This window comes from Caretta caretta, chromosome 1 (genome assembly GCF_965140235.1).
Source record: "Caretta caretta isolate rCarCar2 chromosome 1, rCarCar1.hap1, whole genome shotgun sequence".
NCBI classification, from domain to species: Eukaryota; Metazoa; Chordata; order Testudines; family Cheloniidae; genus Caretta; species Caretta caretta.
In genome coordinates, this window is record NC_134206.1 from 188,087,908 (window position 1) to 188,105,425 (window position 17,518).

The following is a 17,518-nucleotide window of genomic DNA, read 5'->3' on the forward strand; positions in this document are numbered from 1 at the left end:
AGAAGGGTTGCAGAAAGCAGGGTTGTGTCTGTATGATGCACGTACCACCACATGCCTAGTCTGAGTGGCAGAACAGGCTGTTGATTAACTCTCTCACTTCACGGGAATCTGCCTCAGAGATCTCCAGGAAACTCTCATGGAGATCCCGGGCAATCTGCTGTTGCAGGTTCTTTGGCAGAGCTGCTTTGTTTCTTGCTCCATTAATGGTATATTTCCCGCACCACTGTGCCATCACGGAGGGCTAGAGGGAGGACCATTGCTGCACACATTTGAGCCGCATAAGGGCCAGGGTGGAAGCTGCAGTCTTAGAGAAGACCCTCCCTTGATTCCCTGCTCACCCTCAGCCGTGAGATATCTTCCATAATGAACACAGCCTGTGGAAAATGTGGGGACAGGAATCATTATCAGGCCCTCCCCCTAAAGTGCTGGCTCTCCCCAAGAGCCACATGCCCAGTGTACAGTAGAGTCCAGGAACACTGATTTACCCTGCCTCTGGGGCTACTCACCATTTGGGGGGTCTTGTGGCTCATGTGTGCTTGCCTGGGGTCAGCCAGTTAGTGACAGGTGTGTGAGTACTGGCTGTGTTTTAAACCACTGAATCAGTGTTCTGTGTGTTGCAAACAATACTGCTTCTGTAAAATGTTGCTTTTTGGCTTCACAGAGATGACCTTGGGAGCCCAGCCTCCCTCTTTGTTATCGCCAGCTGAACGGCTGCGCAGAATTAGAAAGCAGCCACAAAGAACTAAGGAGGACTTTCTGCGTGATGTTATGATGCACTCTGCCGCCAAAAAACAGGAGTGGAAGGAGTGGCGGGACAGCGAGAAAAGGGACTGAAAAGGGAACGCGGCGTGCCAGAAATGAAGCCACGGAGCGGCTCTTAAACATTATGGAGCGCCAAGCGGACATGCTCCAGGAGATACTAGCACTGCAAACTTAGCAGCTCCACACCCAGCCCTCCCCTGCAGCCGCTGTTGCAAAACTCTTTCCCATGCGCCCCCCAGACACTGACAACACACTCTTATCAACCTCCTGGCTCCAGTCTGTACTCGCGGCTTTCCACTCCTCCCCTATCACAGTCCAGCCCTGAGGACTCCTAGTACCCACTGCACTCAACACCCATCCCTCTGCAGTTTGGCCCTGCTGAAGTACAGTACCCACTGCACTCTACTCCAAAAGAGAAGGTTGGACATGATCCCTGGACATACACAAATTTTTAGCTGTCCCGGGACCCCACCTCCTCCAAGGACCTTCCTTTCCCCCATCCCCCTTAGTGCTGATGTGTTTTTTTTCTTTGACATTCTCCTCCGATTGTTGTTTTTTAATAAAAGACATATGGTTTTTAATATGGTGTGTTGGTTTGAAAGCAATCTTTATTCTATTAATTGAAAGCAAACAGAGCTCTACAAAGCAACAGACAGTTATCTTAAACTGCATATTGCATCGTCTGCACCAATCACAATAACCTCCTAGCATTACAAGCACTGCACTCCCGAGCATAGCAACAAATATTAGTGGCTTTCAGCTCCAAATTGCTGCCTCAAGGCATCCTTGATCCTTATGACTCCGTGCTGAGCCCCTCTAATAGCCCTGGTCTCTGGTTGTTCAAATTCAGCCTCCAGCCACTGAGCTTCAGTGGTCCAGCCCTGAGTGAAGCTTTCACCATTCCCTTCACAAATATTATGGAGCATACAACACGCGGCTACAAACATAGGAATATTGTCATCAGCCAGGTCCAACCTCCCATATAGGCAGCACCAGCAGGCATTTAAATGGCTAAAAGTACACTCAACAGTCATTCTGCACTTGCTCAGCCTGTTGTTGAACTGCTCCTTGCTGCTGTCATGTTGCCCCGTGTATGGCTTCATAAGCCACAGGATTAAGGGGTAGGCTGGGTCTCCCAGGATCACAATCAGCATTTCAACTTCCCCTATGGTGATCTTCTGGTCCGGGAAGAAAGTCTCTGCTTGCAGCTTCCGGAACAGGCCAGTGTTCCAAAAGATGCATGCGTCATGCGTCTTTCCGGACCAGCCTGCGTTAATATCTGTGAAACGCCCATGGTGATCCACAAGTGCCTAGAGAACCACTGAGAAATACCCCTTCCAATTAATGTACTTGGTGGCTAGGTGGTCTGGTGCCAGAATTGGAATAGAGGCGAATCTCATCTTACGCGCATTTAACATTCGCAAATTCAGCTTTGCGCAGTCGGCAAAAACAAAACAAAATATAAAAAAAAGAGAAAAATAACAATTTCAATACTGTACCTGTAGCGTGGGCGATTCCATCTGCCATTACACTCAATATAATTTTGACTATACGTGATTTTTGGTTTACGTGCTGACTGCGGAATGAAACCCCAGCGTAAGATGAGACTCGCCTGTATGTGTGCCATCTATTGCCCCTCCACAGGTAGGGAAGCCCATTTGTGCAAAGCCATCCACAATGTCACGCACGTTGCCCAGAGCCAGGGTCTTTCGGAGCAGGATGCAATTAATGGCCCTGCACACTTCCATCAACAGGAGTCCAACGGTCGACTTTCCCACTCCGAACTGGTTAGCAACCGATCGGTAGCAGTCTGAAGTAGCCAGCTTCCACAATGCAATCGCCACGTGCCTCTCCAGCGGCAGGGCAGCTCTCATTCTTGTGTCCTTGCACCGCAGGGCTGGGGCAAGCTCATCACACAGTCCCATGAATGTGGCTTTCCTCATCCAAAAGTTCTGCAGCCACTGCTCGTCATCCCAGATGTGCATGACGATGTGATCCCACCACTCAGGGTATGTTTCCCAAGCCCAAAAGCGGCATTCCACTGTGGTCAGAACCCCCATGAATGCCACAAGCAATCTCGTTTTGTAGCTAGTACGCATGGCGAGATGAATGTTGCACTCCTCTTGCCTTTGTAGTTTAAGGGATAACTCCAGTGCCACTCATGACATGTTAGTCAGAGCAAGCAGCATACTGGTCAACAATTCAGGATCGACTCCTGCAGACCGAAGAGGCAGAGCATGCAGTACACAAACCATTGAAAGATGGTGCCAAATGTGGACGGAAGCACAGGGATTGCTGGGATGCGAAGTAATGCATCATGGGGCATTGGGACAGGACCAAGGATGACTCATGATCTGCTCCGGCTTCCCACAACTCTTAGTGGTGGAAGAGGAAGAGATGCTCTGTGGGATAGCTGCCCAGAGTGCACTGCTCTGAATACCGCTGAAAGTGTGAATACACTATTGTGCAGGCAGCTGACAGTGTGAACACACAACAGCAGTTTCCCTTCAGCGCTCTCTGAGTGGTGCTGTAACTGCCAGCGCTGTAACTCTGCCAGTGTAGACATACCTTAAATCCCGTGCATCTACCAAAAATTAAAAAAAAGAAAGAAAAAACAGCTTTACCTCCACAACTGTAGCTTTATTTGTCAATGCTCAAGTCTTTACTGAGAAAAATAGCATCCTGAATTAGCACCTCTGACTAAGTGGTGAAAGAAAAAGACTGGAAGTGGAAAAAGTCAATCCTGTTTCAGCCTTAGCAATTTACATCTCCAGTTGGGACCATCTTTTTATTCTGTGTCTGTACAACACCTACCACAATGAAGCCTTCATCCCTACAAATATAATAATGATATGTATCTCCTCCTCTTATGTTCCCCATGCCCATTCCAAGTCTCAGTTAAAATCTTCTCACCCAGCTACAGATTAAAAAGGTCAGAAGTTGAAAGAGGAGAAGAAAAAGACAGAAGGAACGGCTGCAGCAAAAGAAAAAGAATGCAGATCCAGAGAGGGAGAACAACGACAAACAGAGGAAGGAAAGAATGCAGATATAGGGAGAAGAAGAAGAAAGAAAAGAAAAAAGAAGAAAATTATGGTGGGAGTATGGACAGAAGAGAAAGAAAGGGAGAGATACAGAGGAAATACACACTTAGTGCCCCCATGTTTGGGCAGAGCAGCAGAGTTTGCTGCTAGCATTCTCTTGAGCCCTGCACTCTGGGAAGGACAGTATCTGTTTAGATTTGTGTCTAAATTTAAACCCTGATTGCTTTGCCTCCCCCTCCAGTCCCCACCCTCCCTTCCTCTCAACCACCCTCCCTCCTTCCTTGTTCTCCAGTGCAGGGCTGCTCACTGGGCTCTGTCAGTTCTCAAGCTGAGCTGGGGCTTGGATATTATATTAGACGTGCCTCAGCAGTGAGTTCTCACTCTGGCTGGGCAGAAACTTTCCACAGCTAAGGGGGGAAAGGGTGGGGAAGAGCGACTGTCCTGAGGACACCCCTCATTTGCAGGATATGGAGGTAAAAAATTTATTTCAGTAGCCGCGTGTTGCTTTGCTGACTTACTTGCCCCAGCAGTTCAGATTGAATTAGCTCCACCTTTACATGGCACTTTCCCACTTCGGAGCAGGTAATCATTTCCATTTGCTGTATCAAACGGTAAATGACCCCCTCAATGCCCCTTGGAACTTCTTGCACAGGGTTATTCTAAAGTTGGGAGGGGAGGAGGAGAGAAGAGATCATGTGAATATGGGGTAGGAGTGTGGAGTATCATTCATTTTTGAGCCTCTTCCCCTGAGTTGGAGAAGGCAGTAACCTTCAAGGGCCTGCATAATTTTGAGGCATGATTCAAACACTCGGTTATAAAATTGGGCACAGAAGGAGGAACTAACTGATAGAGCTAAAACTTCAGGCTTCATGTGGATAGTTGTAGCCATACATCTTAGCTGCCCTTTTGCAGGAATGTCCTTTATTTTAAACCCCAGTGTTCCTTCTGTCCCTTGTGGATCTTGCAATCTCATTTTCATTGTCAAAATCAGAGATTTTTGACTCAGGAAGCAGCGGACATAGGAAACCTTCTTTATGTAAAAAAAATTCATACCATATAATTAAGAATTTTGTGTACTTTTCATTGTACCCCCGATCTTGTCCCTAGGGAATGCAGGGCGCATGGTCTGATGGTGGGAGTACAGAGATATGGGTCAGGATTCCAGAGTTTTATTCCAAACACTGCCCCCAGCTTGCAGCATGACCTTGGGCACAGTGCTTCTCCCCACTGTGCCTCAGTTTCCATTAATGCAAAATGGGGGTGATAGTGCTTCCCTAGCTCCCAGGGATGGTATGAGGCTGAATTCACTCGAGTTTTTAAAGCACTTTGAGAGCCTTAGATGAAAGTTGCCATAGAAGAGCAAAGAGTTCTGATAACTCCCAGTTGCTAAACCAGCCCCTCTGTGTGCTGTGATGCCCTAAGGGCACGGGTTAAAGATAAGGCACCTTCAGTAGAAAGTCCTCAAAAGGCAGTCAGACCTGTGCTCACCCAGGTTTTATGTGTGGAACAGAATCAAGCAGTGATCACACCAACTCAAGATGAGCCATGTTGCAGAGGTCACAAATTAAATGGATTCCTAAGGGGTTGTGGATTTGATAGAGCCAAGCCTGGGTCATTAACTGTCCTTAAGTTACAGTTAGTTTTATCGTCTTTCGTTGTACAGCATTCTGTGATGTCTTCTGTCTGAGAAGGGGCTTTGTTGTTTGTCTCATAAGCCAATGAAACAGACTAAAGCTTATCCAGGGATGATTCTCAGCCTGCTAGGAAACTCAGAAAATATATAAAGCCAGACACTCATGAAATTCAGGGGCCAGTAGAAAATCTAACATAAAAAGTACTTACTATGCAGGAAATCACATGCTTATAGTCAGACTAATACTTAGAGCGGGAGCAGACATTAGGTCGCATCTAATCCATTCTCCACCAATACGGGACAATGTATTTTCTAGTGTTTCATGCAGTTGTGTTTTAAAGGTCACAAGAAATGTGGCTTCTACTTCCTTTGGGAGACACACAGGGCCTACTAGATCTCATTATCAAGAAGTTCTTCCTCAGATTTAATCTAAGATTTTCCTTCTCTAGGTGTTTTCCATTATTCCTAGCTATCTCCTTTTTACCATTATAAATTATTGTCCTGCCTACATATTTACTTGCTTCAACCATTTGTAGACCATCACATATCCTTTTAGTTATTATATTTAACAGCACCTTTCATCTTCAAAAACATTTTACTAATCATGAATTTAGTCTCTCAAACCTCTGTAAGGAAGGTTAATATTATACAGAGGTTTAGGCCACATATGAAGCCAGTAGCAGAGGTAGGATCAAAGACTCAGGAATTCCCAGTCCCTTCTCAGTCTGCTTTTCTCTCATTAGAGCATTTTGCAGACAGCTGGGCCAGAATATAGTCGTAGATGCAGCCTTTTGTCTGCAGGATCCATGCTTAATGCATCGGTGCAACAGGAACAAGTTCTGTCATTTCCCCCTTTGCCAGGCTGTTTGCTTCAGTTGTAGAGTGCAGAGCAGCTATATGCTCTGTAGCTGGTATAATTGGCAAGCTCCTCACACTAATGGGACAGATGATTACCAGCACTACAGAATGATATGGGCTACCTCCAGGTGATTGCTATTTCCATCAGATCTCTAGAACCTTTAGAAGAAAAATAACTAGGGCTCACTTGCCTTGTGTGGTTTTACTGCTGCTGTTTTTCTTTGTGTTTTGTAGCTAGAATCTTATCCAGTCTGCCATCAGGAACATATTGAGCATTTAGTTAGGTCAGCTGCTTTACAAACAAAGATGGGTTAGCACCCCAAGTAAGGGAGAATACAGTAAAGTCCAAGGTTGCCAATTCCTATGGTTTTATTGTGAGTTTCATTATATTTGTTTTTCTTAATGCCCTTGCTCCTTGAGTCAGGTTTAACCTAAAAATTTCATCTTTCATTTTTAAAAAGTAAGCTTCTAGCCTTCATGGCTCCAGACCAAAGCTTGAAAATGTGAATCCTAAAAGGTTCTACCGGCTGCCTGCAAATAAAAAGAACTAAATGTAAAACACTTGGGGTTAGCAATACTGAAAGTCAAACTTCCCTCAAGAGAACATTCACTATATTTTCTCCCCAGGACTCACAGAATTGGGAGTAGGGGAAACATGCAGCCCTGTTAGTTTGTAATTACCTTAGAAGGTTTGGAGTTTGGTCTGAATACACAGCCTCAAGTTCAAATGCATTTTGGAACTGTAAGAGCCTCTGAGATTTATGAAACTCAGCTGGAAACCCTGTGAGATTAGGCCTCTTGTGGAACTACCTCCTGTGGCTGGTTAAGTAGGTTATTGTTATGGCATTTTCCCTGCCACCCTTATGCTGGAGACTGGTAGCACAGAGGCACATGAAAGTTACAAATAAGGTAGACAGAAGCAATCCAAGTCTCTGAGCTTCAGTTTGTTTTCCGGACTAAGGTGAGAGGTGGTTCTTATTTTCTCTGAACAGTAGGGATGCAGCTGACCACTTTATTTTGGGGACATTTACCTCTCCCTTCTCTGTATCCCTCAGTAGGCTTCATTTGTCCTCCTCTTGGTGTCTGTACTCCTATCTCCCTCCAGGAAGCTGACTCCTGATGGGCTCTCATTTTGCCAGGGAGGAGAGCAGTTCTCTGCTCCTTTGGTAGCTCATTTGGTCATGTTGTTTCTGTGGCTATGTACTGAATGGGTTCCCTGTCCCATAGCCTGTGTTCTCTCTGCTTTGGGGCATCCTCCACAGGAGGCATGTGCAGGAGCTGCTGGGCTATGGATCCTCACTTGATACAGGCAGGGCACTGAATGTGAGAATGATATCAACTCCTTACTTCTGTCACTGCTGCAAGAACCCATGCTGGCCTGTCCCCTGGTCCCGATAGGTGAGATGGTGGGGAGAAGCAGAGGAGTGGAAGGAAGATTCTCTCAGCCCTCTGTTCCCCTTTCTTCCCACATGAGCTGTCAGACTCATCATGAGAGTCCAACACAACTGCTCCCTCTGAAGGGAATACAAACAGACTTACCTTCCTATTTAAAGGACATTCAGACAGACTGTGGCAGAGCATAGCGCTGAGCTCTAGTCTACCATTACTATATCATACTAAAAATCCAGGGGGCTATAGTCCTCTCCCCAAGCCCCAACACCTCTGCAGAAGCAGTTATTCTGTCCTACTAATAATTATTCGGCATCAGGCAGAGCAAGGACTTGAATGTGGGTTTCCCACATCTCTGATGATTGCTCTAACCACTACGCTATTGGTTATTCTGGCTGGTGGTACTCTCTTAGGGCATGTTTGCACTTCAACATGGGGATATAATTCCCAGCTCAAGAAGATATACTCATGCTAGCTCTGATGAGCTAGCATGCTAAAAATAGAGCGTAGCCACCGCATGAGCAGCAGGAGGAGCTTGGCACCCTGAGTACACTCTCATCCGAGACATGAGGCATGTACCCAGGGTGGCTAGTCCCTCCTGCCACTCACCCTCTGCTGGCTACATTTTATTTTTAATGCACTAGCTCCATTAGAGCTAGCACAGGTATATCTCCTTGAGCTGGGAATTACACCCTTGGCTCAAAGTGTAGACATACCCTAAAAGTCTCATTTTCATTCTAATGAGAAACTAATGCAATTTTTGAAACCTCAGGGGTTTTATTTTTCACAAAACAGAATTCTTGTTTTCCAACCAGCCCAAGTATGACCCTATCAGCCTCCTGAGCCAAGGATTGGACAAGTCACTCTTCCCCAGCCCATCACCACTTTTTAATAGGCTGGAAGTATTGCGGTTGAGCAGCATAATACACTTCCTTTAGTGAGTGAGTACATCAGCTCCACCACATTCCAGGCATCTGTGTCTCCTGAGAGTGGAGAAGGGGAAAAGTCAGCTTGCTTTACACATACTGTTCATGTGGGTCTAGGAAATCCTGTGACCCTTCCTCATGAAAGTGATGGGATCAGTGCTAACTAGGGCATCTGTCTGTAATTTTGTCAAATAGTGCAAAAATGTTTTCCCCTGGATGATCCTGTGTGTGCAAGTCACAATTCCAATGACAGTTGGGGGAAGGCACTTGTGTGTGTGATCCTGTGTACTTGCTTCACAATTCAAATAACAGTTGAATGTGTGAGGCAGTGGGGGAGGAGGTTTGAACTACAGCCCTGCAGACTCAGTCTGGGATCTCCAGCAATAATAAAGACTCTGTATGCAGAACATAAGAGTCTATTCTGCTGACAGGGCCAGCTCACTTTCTCGCCGCTGCCTTAGCTCTGCAGAGTGAAAGCCTGTTCTGGTCTGTCAAGTCAGCAGATATGACTTGAGGACAACCACATTTAGCACTGAGATGACAGGAGACTTCCACTTACTGTAATGTGAACACTACCTGCTTAAGCTAGGGTGGAGTTTGGTCCACAGGGAGCATGTATATTGTTTTAAAAGAGCTATTTTTATTTAGTCACTTGGAATATATTACTGAGTCATTAGTCTCATCTCTCGGCTATTAGTCCAAGGCCTTCCAAAGTCAATCAGTGCAGGATCCAACTGATCCACCAGCTAGGCGCCTCATCCAAGGAATGCTTTTACATTAACAATTCCAGTTTATAGCTTTGTAAAATCTTATCGCCAGCATGGGCAACATAGTGATGCAATGATACTGCCAGCAGGAATTGCAACAGGGTTATCTTCCCTGATATTGTCAACTAAATAGAACTGGACCAAATTCTTTTCACTTACATGCATATAGTCTCACTGAAAGGATTTAATGGGTGTAACTGAGTAGAATTTGGTCCTTGGGAAATATTCTATAAAATAACTATTGTGTCCTCTACTGAACAAAGGAAGAGGTTACTCCAGCTTTAGCCTCACGGCAGTCTTTACAGTTGGAAGGAAGTGCAGTGATGTTGTACAAGGTAATTCCATGGTGGTTCTTGTCCTTTGGACAATAGTCTCCAGTTTTAGAACTATTGTTCTAAGTAGCAACAAAAATGCTATTTAAGTAGCAACATTATGGTTCTTGATCAGAGCATGTCTTGTTACAAGCAACTCTCCGGTTGTCCTTGTCATTGACTAACAGGTGTTGAAAAAGGTAACTGAGTGGCTGTGCTGGCCACCACATGTGGGCTGTTTGGGATAATACCATAGTTGCCTTTGCAACACAATCTGTTTAATATTAGTACCTTGATTTCCTTGGATGAAAGGTGATCTAGATGGGCAAAGTGCTTTCTAAACACAGTGGATGATCACACACTGCCCCCACACTATGAAATGGCTAAGACTCTCAACTGCTGTAATGTAGAAGCTATTCAGTACAACATAGCCACATTAAAAGTTTAGACCATGAAGTGAAAAAACCATACCATCTCCAACTGAAACTGCAGATGGAATTTTAGTAGGCAGAATATAATTACCAATGTTGAAATTTGGCTAGGACACCTGAGATCACTTTCCTGCTCCTATGAAAGTGTTATGAAATCTTGCCACAAAGTACTACAGTTCTACATTTCATCTCCGACAACACCTTCAGTAGCATCATGGCCCCAACCCCATACTGGCGCATTGGTTCTGCGTTGACTCAGTTAAAAGGATACCACATTTTGAATCACCATTGTCATTCATTTCAGCACCTACGTGTAATCTGGAGGTCTCAGTTTCAAGCATAGATCTAACCTCACTTGTGCAATCTGACAAGATCACAGCACAAACTGATATAGCTGCAGACCAGGGTATTTTTTTTAAGTATGGCACTAGTGACCTTCAGAAACAAGTCTGTCCATACCTCACACTGTGTGTATGAAACCCATTGATCAGTGTGTGTTGTACCCAATCCACAGAGATATAGGTTTGTTACAGTCCTGATTCCCATTCCTTTAGTCAGATCATACTGTAAAGTGAATAATTCACACAGAGGGACTGCAAAACAAAAATAAAGACAGGCCCAGTGGGCCTAACATAATATCCAGCACAATCCTACTGACAAAATTGCAACTACATTTTCTCCACATATAGCATAAATTTATAACTTACTGCAATTTATAGACAATGAACTGCTTTTTAGATCTATGCAGAATCATTTTTCTTTCTATGCTTCATTTTAATATCTTGAGTTATTTTTAAAGAGTTATTTATCATTTCATCTTTGGCCAATAGTACTACAGTTTTAGTTTTAAAATTCTCAGTGGTTTTAGCCTGTGTATCAACACACTACGGAATCATAGAAGTCAGAGATAGAAAAAACTGTTTGCCTATCAACCTGGCTAGTGCAGGATTGTTCCCTATAGCATATTCTCCAGCACGTCTGTCCAGATTGGTTTTAAATGACTCAAGCAATGGAGCTTCTATCACTCTTTTTAGCAGAGTACTTTACAGGCTGTCTGACTTCACTGTTAACAAGTTTCTAATAGTTAGTTTGAGTTTTAATTGCATCCCATTAGTCCTCACTGTACCACTTGTGACAGGGCAAGGCCAGATGACTATAGGAAAGTAGTGGGAGACAGATATATTAGTCCCAGGCTAAACAAATCCCTGTTACCAGGATAAGCAAATGGTAGTTGCTCCAGGTCAATTAAGACCCCTGGGGCCAATTAAGATCCTTCCAGAAAGCAGTGGAGATAGCTAGGTTGATTAGGACACCTGAAGCCAATCGGGGGCTGGCAGAAACTAGTTAAAAGCCTCCCAATTAGGTCAGGTGGGTGTGCATGTCCGGAGCTGTAGGAGGAAGCCATGCTGCTGGAGAAACTAGGCAGTACAAACCCTATCATGCACAAAGAAGGAGGCCCTGAGGTAAGGGTGAAGTAGATGGTGAGGAAGTGTGGGACTGCTGCGGGGAAGTGGCCCAGAGAATTGTACATGTCCTGTTTCAAAGTCAGCTACCAAAGGTTGCTGCTATTAGGGTCCCCTGGGCTGGAACCTGGAGTAGAGGGTGGGCCTGGGTTCCCGCCCTTTCCTCCCAACCACTCTCCCTCATTAATCGCAGGGACTGTGAAGCAACAGAGACTGTGCGAGGGAGGGTTGCTTCTTCCCACCTCCCTTGCTGGCTTATGATGAAAATGGCTCAGTAGACTGTGACCCTTGCCCCTAGAGAAAGAAGTGCTATGTAGAAGATCACAGTGAGTCTCTGAGGCTAGTATAATCAGCCTGGAAGTGTGGGACCCTCTGAGACAAGGTTGGAGCTTTGTCACACACTCTAAATAATTCCTTACCCTCCTTACACCTGTCAGTTACTAGAAGGATTCTTCAAGAGTCCAAAATTGCTTCACTTTCTCCAAAATATGCCATCACTTGGGGCCACACCTGTGCCAGAACTAGGCTTCTTAAGGGAGGAAACACATCTATACATTTGTATAGGACTGAGCACACCAGTACTTGATCAATACAGTTATACAAGTGTACTGGATTGCTGCTTTCAGTTCTGGAAGCTTCCGCATCAGGAAGATGTAAACAAAACATAGGGTGTACACAGAAGAGCATCAAAATGTAAAGGGCAAGAAAGACTGACTTATGAGAATGGACTTAAGTCACTTGGCCAAATGGTAAAAGGGAGAATGATAACTGTCTAACTATATTTGAAGGGTGTAGACCTCATGGTAAGGAATAATTTAGTTTACTGAACCAGGGGGTATTCCTTGGAGTAATGCGATGAAATTAAGAAAAGGAAGATGTTGGCTTAATAGCAGCAATGTTTTCTGGCAGCAAAATCTATTATGTTTTGGAACAGTTATCCAAAAGCAATGGAAGCCCCATCCCTTGGGACATTTAAAAATAGACTGGACAAAGCACTGGAAAGACAGACTGTCAGGAGCTATTTTGAATTGAGTTGGAACAACGGCACTGAGTAGAGGTCTGATCCTGCAAGCTTCCATGGACCAGTGTACACTACCAAGTGAGGTCAGCTTAACTACATTGCTCAGGGCTGTGAAAATCTTCACACCCTGTGTGTTGTAGCTAAAACAACCTAAACCCTGGAGTAGACCCTGCTAGGTCAGAATTCTTCTGTCAACCTATCTACCACCTCTCAAAGAAGTAGATTTACTCAGGTGATGGAAGAGCCCCTGTGAAGTTAGTGGCTGCTCTGCCCATGATTGGCTTGTAGGAGCAGTCTTCAGAGGACCTAGCAGGTCAGATGAATTTATCACCGGTGTCTATGACTTCATCCTGCTCCCTCCGATTGTTAAAGACTTGGAAACTCCCACATATAGGAAATGTAACTCAGAAAAGAAACACGTACAAAGTTTGCAAAAGCCTGGGAACTCTTTATTGCATATGCAAAAAGATCCAGCATTACTCTGTCTTCCTTGTTCCAATTGCTTTCCATAACAGCATCTTTGTAGGTAACCAAGCTCTTGAAATGTCTTCTTGTCTGGATGTCATGTTTACTTTGTTGAAAATGATTTTTTTCCCCTTGAGTTTATGTTCTAGGTTTCCCTGGAATTTCAAATCTTTACCCTTGCTGTTATTAGTCTGTTTAACTTGTGAAACACACAATTTAATAGTTTGTTTTTTTTATACTCCATTAAAAAAAAAAGAATAAGTGGCTAATCCAACAGGTCTCGGAGTAATAAAGACCCTCCCTGTAAAGAACGCCACCTCTTTCAAAGTGTTTATCCTCTTGTCGGGTAGGGGAACTGTCAGTGCAAACCTCCACTCAAGTTCATGCTATTCACTTAATTATAATAGCATTCAGAAAAACAGGAAGAAATGTGAGAAGGCCCCTGCATCACTGAACAGAGCTGAGTGGGAGGTACCAGAACACATGATGATAATATACAAAACCTTCACCAGTACAGAATGGAAACAGCGCAGTCCCACACCAGAGCTGAAGTATCATGAAATCCTAGAAATGTAGGGCTGGAAGGGATCTCGAGAAGTCTAGTCCACCTCCCTGTGCTGTGACAGGACAAAGTAAACCTAGACCATCCCTGACAGGTGTCTGTCCAACCTTGGAAGTTTTTAAAAACAGGATGAGGATTCCCAATCCTCCCTTGGAAGCCTAATCCAGAGTTTAACTACCCTTGTAGTTAGAAAGCTTTTTCTAATATCTAACCTATATTTGCCTTGCTGCAGATTAAGCCCATTCCTTCTTGTCCTCTCTTCAGCTGACATGGAGAACAACTGATCGTAGTCCTCTTTATAACACTCCTCAGCATATCCAAAAACTGTTATCAGGTCACCCCTCACACCAGCCTTCTTTTGTCAAGATTAAATATACCCAGTTTTTTTTAACCATTCCTCATAGGTCAGGTTTTCTAAATACTTGATCATTTTTGTTGCTGTTCTCTGGACTCTCTCCAATTTGTCCACATCTTTCCTGTGATGCCCAGAACTGAACACAGTATTCCAGCTGAGGCCTCACTAGTGCTGAGTAGAGCAGTACAGTTGCCTCCTGTGTCTTACATATGGCACTGCTGTTAATACACCCCAGAATCATATTTGCCTTTTTTGTCAGCTGCATCGCATTTTGTTGACTCATATTCAATTTGTGATCCACTATAACCCATACATCCTTTTCAGCAGCACTATCATCTAGCCAATTATCCCCCATTTTGTAGTTGTGCCTTTGATTTTTCCTTGTCTTTATTTAATTTCATCTTGTTGAATTCAGACCAATTCTCCAATTTGTCAAGGTCATTTTGAATTCTAAACCTGTCCTCCAAAGTGCTTGAAACACCTTCCATCTTGGTGTCATCTTCAAGTTTTATAAACATACTCTCTACTCCATTATCTAGTCATTAATGAAAGTATTGAATAATACCAGACCCAGGACTGACCCCTGCGGAAACTCACTAGATACGTCCCTTCCAGTTTGACAGTGAACCATTGATAACTACTTTTTGAGTACAATATTTCACCCAGTTGTGCACCCATTGTGATGAAATGCATCCCTCTATTCACACCCTACTCACGATTGTAATAATCTTTGTACAAAATTTGCCTTGTGAGGTATCATTTGAAAACTAATAACTCATTGGCCAATAATATCATGGTTAAATGTGTGTAGCAACATCATATGTAAGATTACGTATATAAGCTGAAATTATGACTGACATGTTTACCAGACAAGTCTGGGGAGGGGGTAAACCTGTTCCTCAAAGACAAAGGACAAGCTAACGCCTCTAGTCAGGTGCCATCAAAGTTGACTGGCACTCACTTGTTAAGCAACCATTCTTTGGCAACAAAGGGGAGAGTCCAAGAACAGATGGATCTGCATTTTAGCAAAGGACATGCAACTTCTTGCACCACGAGACTCATGTCTCAGTTCTCACAGTGGGAAGGAACTTTATTTAGGGATAACCCTCAGGAAAATGCATTTCAAAGGGTGACTGGACTATAAAATTGAGGGGCAAAAATACCCCAGAATCGATCTCTCTCTTCCACCTAAGAAGCCAAAGGAGCCAACCTTTTGACTTTGGGAGGTATCCTGACATGAAAATTTGGTTAGCAATGTTGCTGGGAGCATGTGGTAAAGATTTTACTTTGAACCAAGTTTAGTTTAAGTTTTGGCTGCTAGAAAGCATTTTATCTTTATTTCTATTGTAACCATTTCTGACTTTAATGCCTTGTACCTGAATTCACTTAAAATCTCTCTTTGTAGTTAAATGTGTTTTATTTTTAATCCAAACTAATCCAGTGCTGTCTTTAAACTGAGTTTTTTGGTAACGTTATTTAAAGTAGCAGGCTGCTGGATACTGACCCTTTAACAGGGGCAACGGACCTATAATATCTGAACTGTCCAGGACAGGACTAGACAGTACAGAACACACATTTGGGGGAATATGTGGGATTGTGAGTACGTTCAGGTCACTCTGCTAGTAGTAAACTAGGCTGCTGGAAGCCAGAGAGTGGCTGGTGTGTTGCTGACAGGTTACTGGACCAGGGCTGTCGCTATAATCAGACACTCAGGGTGTGACCTGAATGGTGTTTGGCTGTTTGTGAGCAGCCCAAATTGGGAGCTACTGCGGCAAAACATTGTGAGGCTCCCTAAGTTTCAGGGGAGGTGGTGACACAACCCTTCACTGGTCTGGATTGCACCTCAGAATGTGACAATGGAACCACCTTATAGTAATTTCCTCTGGACCACATTTCCCTAGTTTGCTTATGAGATTGTGTCAAAAGCCTTACTAAAATCAAGATAAACCACATCTACAGCTTCCCCCCATCCACTAGGCCAGTAACCTTGTCAAAGAAGGAAATTAGGCTGGTTAGGCAAGAGTTGCTCTTGACAAATCCATGCTGGCTATTCCTTATAACCTTATTACCCTCTAGTTGCTTACAAAAAGTATTACTAATATTTATTATTTGTATTACTGTAGCTCCTAAGAGCCCCAGTCATGGACCAAGACACCATTGTGCTAAGTGCTGTACAGACACAGAACAAAAAGGCAGTCCATGTCCCAAAAAGCTTAAATACCTTGCACCTCTTCTCCATTCTCAATCTAAGGCCTTAGTGTCCTCTAGCTTGCTTGGGATGTCTACCCCATTTGACATAAAAAATATGGGCTTGATATATAGCTAGCACAAGTGACCTGAAGCCAAATTCACCAGGAGATCTCTTCCCAGATGCATACTTCCTGTTCCTTTTTAGGAGATTTGGAGCATAACTTGTAGCATCTTTGCTAGTCAAGCAATCTGGTTTTAGTCTGTAGATTCCCACAAGGTAAGATTGAAGCCTTTAGGGACACCTTTTCATCAAGAAGCTCATGAGAAAGAAAACCCAATAAGTAATACAATCATCTAGACTCCTACCTTACTGCATTTACTCTACTCCCTCTCTGCAACTTAATATTGTTTCTTATGCTCTCTAGAAGCCCAAGTATAATTTTTTCACTACTTTTCTTTCATACATAATTTTTAAATTAATTTTGTGCAGGTGAAGAGTGCTGTCTTGATAGCCCTGGAGACTAATGTTCTCCATATTCCCCTCTAAATATGCACAGCTTAGGCAGTGACCGCATAAGATGCCCCTGCACCATGGCTCCCCAGTGCTTCATCTTTTACCTGGAGATCCTGTTTCTGGGGAGAGGAAATTTTAGTCCCCATTCAGTACTTGGCCTTTCTGTCATACAAGGGAAATTTTATGGTTTAAACTACACACTAGGAAAGTGCTGCAACTGTTTAGTTATAATATATTTCAAAGCATTTTAAGAACATTAATTTCTACCTTAGAGGTGGATTGTGAGAATGAATTATTTTATAGGTGGGTTAACTGAGAAACAAAGGATAAGTGACTTTCTCAAGGGTACAGAGGGAATCAATGTCAGAGGTTTGATTAGAACTAAGGAGTTGCTGGCTTCTACTATTCTCCTCAGACCACATTTCACTCAGTCATTGTTGGACTTGTTTGCATAGGAAGATTATTGAGCCCCCCATGCATCATTAGAAGTGCCCCAGAGTAAGTTTAAAGTGTGTAGGCCCACATTCTCAAGAGTGACCACTAATTTTGGGTGCCCAATTTGACACAAGTGTAGGGCCAAGTGACACAAGTGTAGGACCTGATTGCAGAGGTCCTGAGAACCCAGAACTCCAGTCGAAGTCAGTGGGAGTTGTAGGTGTCTGCGTCCTCTGAAAATCAGTCACTAGCAGCCAGATCCTTAGCTCTGCTATCAGCTCCCTGGAGCTGTTCGAAGGTATTTCAAAAAGTCCTTCCTTGTTTTAAAAACTCTCCATAGACTCAGCTCAACATTGACACTTAAAGCTAATTAATAAATTACATGCATACCATCA

The 17,518-nt window shown here is 43.8% G+C and overlaps 1 protein-coding gene and 1 long non-coding RNA gene across 3 annotated transcripts in view; one reads left to right on the top strand and one right to left on the bottom strand.

Annotated features, from left to right (window-relative positions):
- Positions 1-1,352: 1,352 nt before the first annotated feature.
- Positions 1,353-17,518, bottom strand: part of LOC125644988 (uncharacterized) — a 43,588-nt gene continuing 27,422 nt past the window's right edge. Inside the window, exon 3 of the long non-coding RNA XR_007359160.2 lies at positions 1,353-3,346. This is a non-coding gene — a long non-coding RNA (uncharacterized LOC125644988). The remainder of the gene's footprint in view (positions 3,347-17,518) is intronic.
- Positions 4,086-17,518, top strand: part of RCSD1 (RCSD domain containing 1) — a 43,220-nt gene continuing 29,787 nt past the window's right edge. The window contains exon 1 of one of the 2 annotated variants that reach the window (XM_048869823.2): positions 4,086-4,276. In XM_048869823.2, the coding sequence (XP_048725780.1) occupies positions 4,271-4,276 (6 nt within the window). In that variant the 5' untranslated portion in view covers positions 4,086-4,270. The remainder of the gene's footprint in view (positions 4,277-17,518) is intronic. The other variant, XM_048869814.2, reaches the window with a different exon arrangement.